Raw genomic sequence first — 10540 nt, forward strand, 5'->3', positions numbered from 1 at the left:
TGAAGGGAAAATTCTATATATTTTACGACCTTGAGGAAGCTCAGTCTCTCCTCAAGGAAATTTCTTCAGAGCCAAATGTTTGAGCAATAGGTATCAGATTGCTGAATTTTACCTGTTGAGCTTGTGGTAAAGTGGTAATCATTTGTATGTTTTGGTATTGGAATAGAATAGAATCATTCTTCTTGTCTGTCTGTCGAGGGGGGCACTGGGCTCTAAGGGTCACTCAGGGTGTGACAAGAAGACACCCAGGTTAGTAGAGGGGGGGGAAATGTGGTCAGCGTGGGAGGGATGGAAGGTGCCACATTCCAGTGGAGGGTGGGGGTTCACCAGGGGTGGGAGAGGGGGGGTTGGAGTGAAAGCAGTAAAAAAGAGCAGAAGTCGTAGGCAGGGTGCGTATTATATCTTGAATGTAGGAGGTAAAAATGTCAGAATTTTAATATGGAAATGAACAAATGTAGTATCCTATCAGTTAATGCCAATGGTGTTTTAAATAAACAAAAATATGGCGCCCTCATAAAATGGGCAGTTTCTCAGAATCCCCACGTGATATTTCTCCAAGAGACCCATCTAAAAAGCAATACCCCCAATTTATTCATTCCGAAATATTTCTCCCATGTGTTTTTTGCGTCAGCTGGGGTAGCCCAGAGAGACGTGGCAATTTACTTCTCTAGAAGACTATCCTGTGAAATTTTAAAAATAAGTAGGGATCCCAAGGGTAGATGGTTATGGGCTGCAACTAAAATTTAAGGGAAAGTAATCAACTTTGTAAACTACTATGCGCAAATATCCGACGAGGTGTCTAGTATTTTAGAAATCAATGATCTTCTCAGGGGGGCTCCTGGGCAGATCATCATGGGAGGAGATTTCAACTACATACAAGATTTAAAAAAAGACACCTCCAATAAAAATAAGAAACAATTAAAACCTAATACTGAAAAGGTTGTGGGCGCCTTTATCTTAGAATACCAGCTTATAGATCCATGGCGCGCAGTGAACCCAGAAGGGACATCATTTACCTGTTACTCTCACTGCTTCCAGACGGCATCAAGAATCGATTACTTTTTGATATCTAGATCGATTCAGATTTTAAGTTCATCTATTGGATGCAATCCCTTTTCCGACCATGGGAAGATAGAGCTGGAAGTTAATCTAGAAGGCAGGGGCAGGGATCCAGAATCAGGACTGGGTGGTTGGTTTTGGAGAATGGATCACGGAGTACTTCAAAATTAACAATGACTCGGCAGAACCATTCTCGGTCTGGGAGGGATTTAAGGCGGTAGCGCGCGACCAGATAATATCCTTTACATCTGCCCATGCTAAAAAGAGGAGGCAAAAAATATCTACACTCCAAAAGGCTGTAGATAAAGAATATGTTTTACAGTTCCGCCTTCGCCCGAATCATCTGGAGAAAGCAAAGGCGGAGTTAAGGGACTTCTTTGTACTGGAAGAGATTAACAGTTCTAGAACCTTCCAACAAAGGATTTAAGAGGACAGCCAATTGGTAGGAAAGCTCTTGGCGAACTCTGTGAGAAATAAACAAGAGTCAGCCGCGATAGTCAAAATAAGAGACCCGATAAACGGCCAAGAGCTAGTAGATAACAGTCTGATCCAAAGGGCTTTTCTGGAGAATTTTGGTCCTATATACACCACTAAATATCAAGTAGGGGAAGGTCAGATAGAGGACTATTTTATGAACATAGAGATTCCTAAGATTACGCCCAATTTAGTTTTACAACTTGGGCTTGAAATTAATACAGGGGAAATAGCAGAGGCTATCAAGGCAACACCAGGGGCAAAAGCCTGTGGGCAAGACTGGTTCCCAATCGAATTTTTCAAAACCTTTTTAAAAGAGCTGGTAACCCCCCTACTGAATCTATTTAATCACATCAAGCTAGGGGGAGTGGTACCCGCGTCCTTTAAGGAAGCCACTATAATATATTTTGTAAAAAAAGACAAAAGTCCAGAAGATATTAATTCTTACAGGCCAATCAGCCTTTTGAACTCTGACTATAAAATCCTAATGAAAATCTGGGCCCATCGTTTTATGTATGCTGCGCAAGAAGTCATACATAGCGATCAGTCAGGGTTCATAGCAGGCCGTGTTATGGCTTCCAACACCGAATTTTTAATTCAGGCACTAGACTATTTCAATGTTAATTCAACCCCTGCTTGTATCTTAACCCCTTCGACGCTCGTGACAAGGTCAGCTCGTCATGGGCGTTACCTGCGCTGCGCGTGTGACGAGCTGACCTTGTCACGTAACGCGGTTTTTTTTAAATCGCAGCGCGCAGCGGGAAAACCGCTAGCGCGCATGCGGTTAATGGTCGACGCGGAAAAAGCGTTCGACCTAGTTAATTGGGCAACCCTGTTCTATTCCCTTACCAAATTCGGATTTCCTGAACAAGTGATTAAGATGCTGCAGAACATATATCAAGGTGCTTCGGCACATGTTATAATAAATTTGGAAAAGGCTGTTCAATCCAAGTCAATCGCGGGACCAGGCAGGGCTGCCCTTTATCTCCTCTTCTTTTTACTTTTTTTATTGAACCCTTGGTTATTAAAATTAGAAACAACCCCGACATTCTCCCCCCCATCTCCGGGATGGCGAAGCTTAAGCTCTTCGCGGATGATATTATCCTCTATGTAGAGCCAAACAAGGACAATATAAAAACTATTTTAAAAGAATTTAAAGCATAGGAGGTTATAAAATAAATGCCTAAAAAACTGAGGTTCTCGCTTTAAACACCAGTCTCTGCCATCTCCCATTGTGTTTGCGTGTCCAGGCTGCAAGTCGAGACCCTATTAGATATTTGGGTATATATGTGACCAGCGATTACCATCAGCTCTATCTCCTTAATTATGCGAGAATGAAGAATAAAATCAAGAATCTTCTCTCCCAATGGCTTCTACTCCCTCTTACCTTGATTGGTAGGATATCTCTGATCAAGATGTCGGTTCTACCTTTATTAATATTTTTGTTTTGTAACGTTCCTATTAAATTGAAATCCACTTTTTTTAAAGACATCGAATCTATGATCAGAAGTTTTGTTTGGGGGGGTAAAACCCCAAGGGTAAAGCTATCTGTGATCCAACTTCCATTTGAGCAGGGGGGGCTTGCTCTTCCACACTTAAAAACATACTACGAGGCAGCCTTTCTTGATTTAGTGGCAGGTCTGATAGGCTCAAAAAACAATCGAGACAGCTTCTTCTTAGTAAAAATGATACAAGAGTCCGATTCTCAAACCCAGGTATTTTTAAAGATTGCAAAACTCCCCAAAAGGACGAGATACAAGACCTTGAAAGAATATTTATCAAGATTGCAATCGTTTTTCAAGAAAAATCTTAGTTCTTCAGCCTCCCAGTTTTTAAGTCTACGAGAATGTTTTTGTCTGGATCTCCAAATTAGTAATAGCCAAATACTGAATTGGGAGAATTTGAGATTTTGGGAATTAAGGCACTTCTATGTTCTGAATAGAATTATCTTGTGGCAAGAAGTGCTTGTTAGAATAATCACCCCCGGGTGACCAACGCTCTTTGAATATCTTAAAATTGTCTACTTCCTGAGAAGAACTACGGGCGAGTTGGTAACACTCCTCTATGAGGCCAAAATTAGCGGCATAGGAAATTAGTACAAGAGGCTCCATAGTGCCGGGCAATTAGACATCGTGAACAGCCGTCTTGATAAAATAACCAACTTAACACAATGCGACTTAACACATAAGGAATGGGAAATTATAAGTTTGCTAGGCTATAAATCATTACGTGCCGCTAACTTGAGGATGGCCTTCTTGTCCCGTTGGCTAGCATAATGGATCCCGGAAGCACTTGAGAAAAGGTTCCCAGAGATCGAGAATAAGTGCTTCAGATGCCAGGCCGCTGGCCAGGGGGGCTGGCTTCATATCTTTTTCACTTGTCCCCAATTGAAATCTTTCTGGGAGGCCATACTCACAGACATTGAGGCGGCTACCGGGAAAGCATTAATACCCTCAGCCGATTTGGCCCTCTTTGGTATATCCAATGAAAGAGGTTCTCTCAAAGAGGATGAGGAAATATTTATTTTTATCTCTTGTACTGTTGCTCGTTCCCTAATACTCCAAAATTGGAAATCCAAGGAGCTTCCATCCCATTTAAAATGGCTTAACAAAATGAGGAGGTCCTGGAATTTTGAAAAAGCTTATGCTAGCAGAGTGGGAGCAGTCAAGAGTTTTGAAAGAAACTGGAAGTATTTTGAGGATCTGGAGGAGACAAAGGGGGGGTTAACCTAGAAATCAGATTGAATACTAAAACTAAATTTATATGATCTTAAAAGCAGTCATGAAAGGTTGGTAGATTCAATCAACAAGCCATAAGTGTAATATCTAAATTCTTGTAAATTTTTTAGCACCAGCACTTACTTTACTTCAGGTAGGACTGCACTTTATCGCACTTGCACTTTATGATCAAAGTTTGTGAATGTTGCACATTGCTTGTATTTGAAAAATAATATTTTTTGTAACAATGACTGCTCATGAGTTTTAAGTATTTTAAATCTCCCCCCCTTTACTATTTCTAATTCGGTCCCTTATCCAGTTTTTCTCTAATAGAAGAAGAAGCTTTTAAAATTTTGTATTTATTTTCATTGCTTAAATTGTTGTTCATTCATGAATTGTACCTTAACTATGTTCTGCTCAATAAAAAAAAAAAAAAAAAAAGAGACTAGTAATAACGTGATATTAAATAATAAAGTAGTTCAACACATCACAATTCATGCATGCCAATATATATAATGCAGGACATAATCAGAGCGTCAGATAGTGTCCCAATTGAAGTCTACCAGAGGATGCTGAAATAATCAAAATATGTGTCCTATGTGCATCTGAAGGGATGTCTAAAAGGCCAACTCAGGGCCTTGAAGTAGGGGCTGCCCTGAGGAGGTATTGCCAATCAGTTTACTCCACTTAGTCGATCTGGACGCAAAAGCCCTAGAGGCATTAGGAGATGCGGTGTCAAATTGCCACTCACATAGAAATTATGACAGAGAGAACTAGGCAGGCAACCCCCAAGAGCCAAGACAGTCAGTTGTGGCAAACGGAAATAAATAAAGGAAATAAATAAACAAAATGGCAGTGCTGGAGTAGACAAGTGCATCACAATATATGGAAAACTGAGGCTCGTGGCCCCACAAGATGTATTTGGGCTGTCAAAAGTGCCCAGCAATGTAAATGTGGAAATGTTTGTTCCATGGTCCAGGGGCAGTTTCTGTGATATTCAGAGACTCCTGATTGCAGTGTCTAACTTTATGAGCCAGCCCTAATGATTTGTAGTGATTGAGGGTGAATAATCCAGATGTGATGTTTTTAGCTTGTTGCATGTGGTTAATCATATTCAAACATTTAAATCACCAAGGAATGCATAAGTAAGGGTACTTGATTGTGAGGTCAGTTATTGTATCTATAAAGGCACCTATAAAATGTCTATTCTTTGGTCGAGGACAGTAAAATAGTAGGAATGCACATGAGAACCTTGAGATAGGATTGCATAATTTGCGTAAAGATTTATATCCTGATCTTTTTATATATTCTGTTTTGGTGACGGTATATCTTTGAGTATCTCCACTGGACCTCTTATATTCTTTTTATGCCAGTTCATCTGTATCCTGGTGAAATTGCTTGGTGGAGCTGGATCATCTCCTTGCCACATTTCTATGGTGAGAAAGAGATCTGATTTTTGTAAGACAGACTACAAATTTATGTGCAGCTTAGGAAGGAAACAATGGATAAGCGGAGTAGAGCAGGATTGGCAGTAGAGTGGGTTTTACTGTTGAGTGTGATGTGAAGCAGGAGTCCTCAATTCAGGGGGAACCATGCCATGACTATTGTGTTCCAAAAGACTTACAAGTGATTTGGTAGAGTTCTGTTGGGTGAGGGGGGTAGCATTGGAGTTTACACTGTTGGGAACATTGAGATTTTTCTGGAAGATTTTGCATTGTGAACTATTGGTTTTCGCTTGTCAAAATGATTAGCGGGATTATGCGTGGTAGGTGTGTAAGTAATACTCAGGCTGGTTGTCTTGAGGTTTCCTAAGTGTGTGTCTGTTCCAAGGGTTTAAAGTCCTCCCTAGCTTGTGCATCTCTTTTGTCTTTACTGACAGAGTACATTCCCAAAACGTATGTGTTTCTAACTTCATGCTTCATGAAATAAACATATTGTCAGGTTAAAACAGTGTTTGACATGTGCACACAAAAGATTAAGAATGGAAATGTACCTAATTAATGGGATACAATTAGAATAAAGAAAAGAGGTTCTTGGATAAGAGTCTGTTTCCTTTAGAGAAAAGGAGATTGAAAGGTAATTAGAATTCTTTGAAATTGACACTTGGGGTACATGTAAAGAGAAGTCCATTTACTTAACATATGTTTGAATAGGTCATGTGAAATTTGAGTACCATGTGGCTGCTCACCAGTGATCTTATGTTATTCCTTGCAGGGCACTGTGATTTTATGTAATCTGGCCTCAGCTTTGTACGACCCTGATTACTGGGAGAAACCTCATCAGTTCAATCCGGGCCATTTCCTTGATAAAGAGGGGAACTTTGTGACCAGTGAGGCCTTCTTACCCTTTTCTGCAGGTAAGCTTTGATCATGACTGACCATGACTGTCAAAATGTACCATACGCAGACAGCTCTTAGTTTCTCTAGTTATCCTCTGTACCGGATATTAACAACTACATTATTAGATTATTATTCCTGCAATATGTTCCTTTGCAAAGGCAGTTGAGCTCTTAGAGTGCTCAGTGTGCAGCACAATTTCTGAGTGTGACATCACTCAGTTCACATGTGTGTGTGAGGTCACCACATTTACATGCATGTGACTTCATGGCTGTAATGCACCAGCAAGGTTACTAATGGACTTCGTAAGGTGTCCCTCTGCCCACCAAGTTGTTCCCTGTCCCTCGCAGAACCTCAGTTTTCAAATATGCAAATTCCTATAAGGAAATCGCAAAATTGTGATTTCCTAATTCGCAATTTCCTAATAGCGAATGCATATCAGTAGGAATTGCTATTAGAAAATCACAGGTTACATACCTTCCCTTTTGTGATCCCCAAATAGCAATTTCTACAGATTCTCTAATTTGGAATCGCTATTTGGGGATTTCGTACATATGGGCCCTAATTCCTAGTAACATGTTTAAATGCTGCTGTCAATTCAAATAGTCTCAAGCTTTCAATGAATTGCAAAATGTTGTTTAGAGCAATGTTCCAGAACTTGTCCAAAGGGGCTTAGCATGAAGTTCATTATAAAAGTTACTATTATGGACTAACAATTTCACAGATCACATGGTAAGTTTTGAAAAAATTATTTCCATAGGAGTATTTGCTTTCTAGACAAACATTTTACCTCTGCAAAGTAGAGGTCCCTTGATCGTGTCCATGTCCCACCCAAATTCAAGAAATAAAGCAGGGGCACCACCTGTGAGCACAGAGGGTGTGTTGGCTTTTATTTCTTTTTTGATTGCAAGAACAGAAAATCTTCAATACTTAGGGTTTTATTATGAGTTTGGCAGTGCAGGAGAGGCACCGCCAAACCTGTTTTTTAATTGCTCGCCAGATTAGGAGTTTTCTATTGTCTGGAGGGTAGTTGTTTGGCATTACCATGGCGGAGCCAATGAAATAGGCACTGCAATGGGAGCATCAAAATCAGTACCTACGTGGCATGGACTGCTGCAGTCCATGCCGTGCAGGTACTGGGGTGCCTACACACAGGGGAACAGTGTATGCCCCACTGCATGCACGTCATGGTGCTGACAAAAGGGGGCCATGTAGGGTCCCCTTGTTTTCCTCACTGCCACACTTTTCATGGCAGTCAGACCGCAATGCAAAGTGTGGCAGTGAGGAAACTCGTAATATGTCTAACGGGCCAGAGCGGCCTGCGAAGCAAAATGCGGCCCCAAAAGACCACTGCAACACCACAAGGGATCAAAGATCAAGTGATCGCCAGACTCGAGGTGGGTGGCAGTGGTGGTGTTCCACCACCCTGTTCCAACCAGGACGAACGAGCCGCCTGGGACCACCACAACCACTAGGGAACAGAGAGTGTTCTAATTTGTAAAACAAAGGCCTCACGGAGCCCAAGGGCATTGAAATTCCCATGGGCTCTGTGAGCCTTTGTTCACAGCAACAGCTGTGAACAAACATTGGAATGTTGGAGCTACGGGCTTATACCAGCCATTAGAAGCCCAGAGCTCCTGTTTTCAATGGAGCTCCAAACATTCCAATGTTCTATTTGGTTTTTACCGTCCTGTGTTTTACAACTGTAAAGTATTAATGGTGCACCAACTAACTGTGACGTGACTAAGTACTTTTTTGAAGCTGCTCTTCACTATGACATGACACCACAATGCCTTCCAACTGAAATCTTTTTCCTTAAGGAAAAACCTGAGTTTATTTCAAGATCTTTTAACCTCTGCTCTCAGACAACGACCCTAAACCCCTGTTACATCCGGCATGCATCTTCTAATTGTTTTAATGAATGTTCTAGCCATATTCTGAGCATTGTTCCTCACTGTAGTTATATGTCCTCATCTTCTTCTCATGACACAAACATGGATGGCAGACAATTACCCAATGATAATGTTCTTTAGAAAGTTCAATAATGTTTTCTTAATCTGATAATTTGTGAATCCTTTTGAAACTGAGCCCCAAATCCTAAACACCTTGAGGTGCAATACTTGACTGCTGCACCCCAGCTACTCTTAGAGAATAAAGTCAATTAAGCAAGTCTTAGCTAGCCTTCACAAAGTACTCTGCACATGCTTCAATACATGGAGAATACACCCGACAGTCATCAGCACATAGCTTAATTGTAGCATTGGCTGTTTGATTAAAACAAGTGATTTTAGCTCTGTTCTTTTGCAGGACACCGCGTGTGTTTGGGGGAGCTACTGGCCAGGACTCTACTCTTCATCTACTTCTCTAGCCTCCTCCGCACCTTTACCTTCCGCCTCCCTGATGGGGTGAAAGAAGTCAACATGGGCACCATTTTTGCAATCACACTACAGCCGCACCCATATAAAACCTGTGCCGTACCCCGCAAGGCAAGACCCCCTGCTGTTGGAGACAGTTCAGAATAGTGTATGAACAGTGCTAAGGGTTTTCTCATTTCAGGGACTCCTTAACTTTTCAAAGAGGTTCCCTCTATCAGCCCACCAGTTCATTAAAATATGGTATAACAATTTGCAAAGTTTACTTAAAGGCAACAAATACTTTAGGTGTGTGAGTGTGTTATAGAATTATTTTTTTCATTTTCCCATCACTTTACATAATGTCGAAACTGTAAAAATAAAAAATCCTTCTTGAGAACAGCACAATCATTTAAAAATAGGTTGTGTTTTGTGGCTGTTTTGTGCCAAATCCCATGACAGGCTTAACAGATGAGATTCAAGAGAGGATGTTTTGGGAGGGCTTAATGAAAGACCTCCTTTGATGTTACCTACTTTACGACCCCCAGGCTTCAAAATCAGAAGGAGGAGAGTTGTTCCTAAATCTAAAATAGTGTCTGTTGGGGAAGGATGTATCTAACCGGCTTCTGGCATGGAGGGACGAGAAAGGGGATGTACTTGTTTATTTGCCTTCAAACCATGTATTGCAAAAGTGGTATTGCTTATGCTTATCTTAACATGTCCTATTACATTCTATTACTGATTATATATGGCATTTTCTACCAGATTGGGGATTACTAAAGTCCTAGGCCAGCTAAATTATATGCATTTCTGATGCCCTAGAGCCATTTTATTTACTATTGTACAATTGCACATTTTCTTCACTGTGTAGTAAACATAGCCTTTTTCTAGGGATTGGCACCCCAAAGCGAGAAGATTGGACAACAGTGAAGTCAACTCTTGCCTGTGCCTCCAGTATCAGCTCGTCAAGGCTCTCTCATACTCTTTCTCATGAGAGATCCTGGCACCTGAACATTAATTAGTATCAGTTAGTTGCAGTCCTGATCTTGTGTTTTTGGATCCATTCACTTGCATTGGGGAAAATCTGCATTATATAAATAGTCACTGCATCTATAGATTGTAGCATTATATGCCCTAACTGATTGTGAGCAGAAGATGTGGTCAGCTGAGATGGCAATTGCTGTGCAATATTCAGTTTCTATATTCTCTGTTTCTTTTACATTAAATGCATATTATAATTTATGGGCTATTCCAAGGGTTGTGTTTTCTCTTACAAGGTGGTAGGTTCATGACAAGCTTTCCATCACCATCCTTGAATTATGTGTTATCTTGTGCATGTTTATTTGTATGACTTTGATAAACTAAGATTTTTACATGCTGTGTCTGTGGAATTCTTCACATTGTACATGTGTATTAGTGATGTAGCATTACATTTCAAATGACAGTGTCTGGTGGGGGAGATGTATCCCTTGGTCAGGTCTGGATAACCATGGCCAGCCATTCTTGTGCCATTTATCATCACTATATGTCATTCTGAGTTAACCCCAAGCATTGTTTATTTATTTTGTAATATATATATGATTTTTGCTGCTCTATTTTATCG

The 10540-nt window shown here is 40.7% G+C and overlaps 1 protein-coding gene across 2 annotated transcripts in view; it reads left to right on the forward strand.

Moving 5' to 3' along the window:
* LOC144791255 (cytochrome P450 2J5-like) overlaps positions 1 to 10310 on the forward strand; it is a 192407-nt gene extending 182097 nt beyond the window's left edge. For both annotated transcript variants that reach the window (XM_078665906.1, XM_078665907.1), the window contains exons 8-9: positions 6465 to 6606; positions 8894 to 10310. In XM_078665906.1, coding sequence (XP_078522032.1) covers positions 6465 to 6606; positions 8894 to 9108 — 357 coding nt within the window. In that variant the 3' untranslated portion in view covers positions 9109 to 10310. The remainder of the gene's footprint in view (positions 1 to 6464; positions 6607 to 8893) is intronic.
* The last annotated feature ends 230 nt before the right edge of the window (positions 10311 to 10540 follow it).

This window comes from Lissotriton helveticus, chromosome 11, assembly GCF_964261635.1.
Source record: "Lissotriton helveticus chromosome 11, aLisHel1.1, whole genome shotgun sequence".
In the NCBI taxonomy this organism is placed as follows: domain Eukaryota; kingdom Metazoa; phylum Chordata; class Amphibia; order Caudata; family Salamandridae; genus Lissotriton; species Lissotriton helveticus.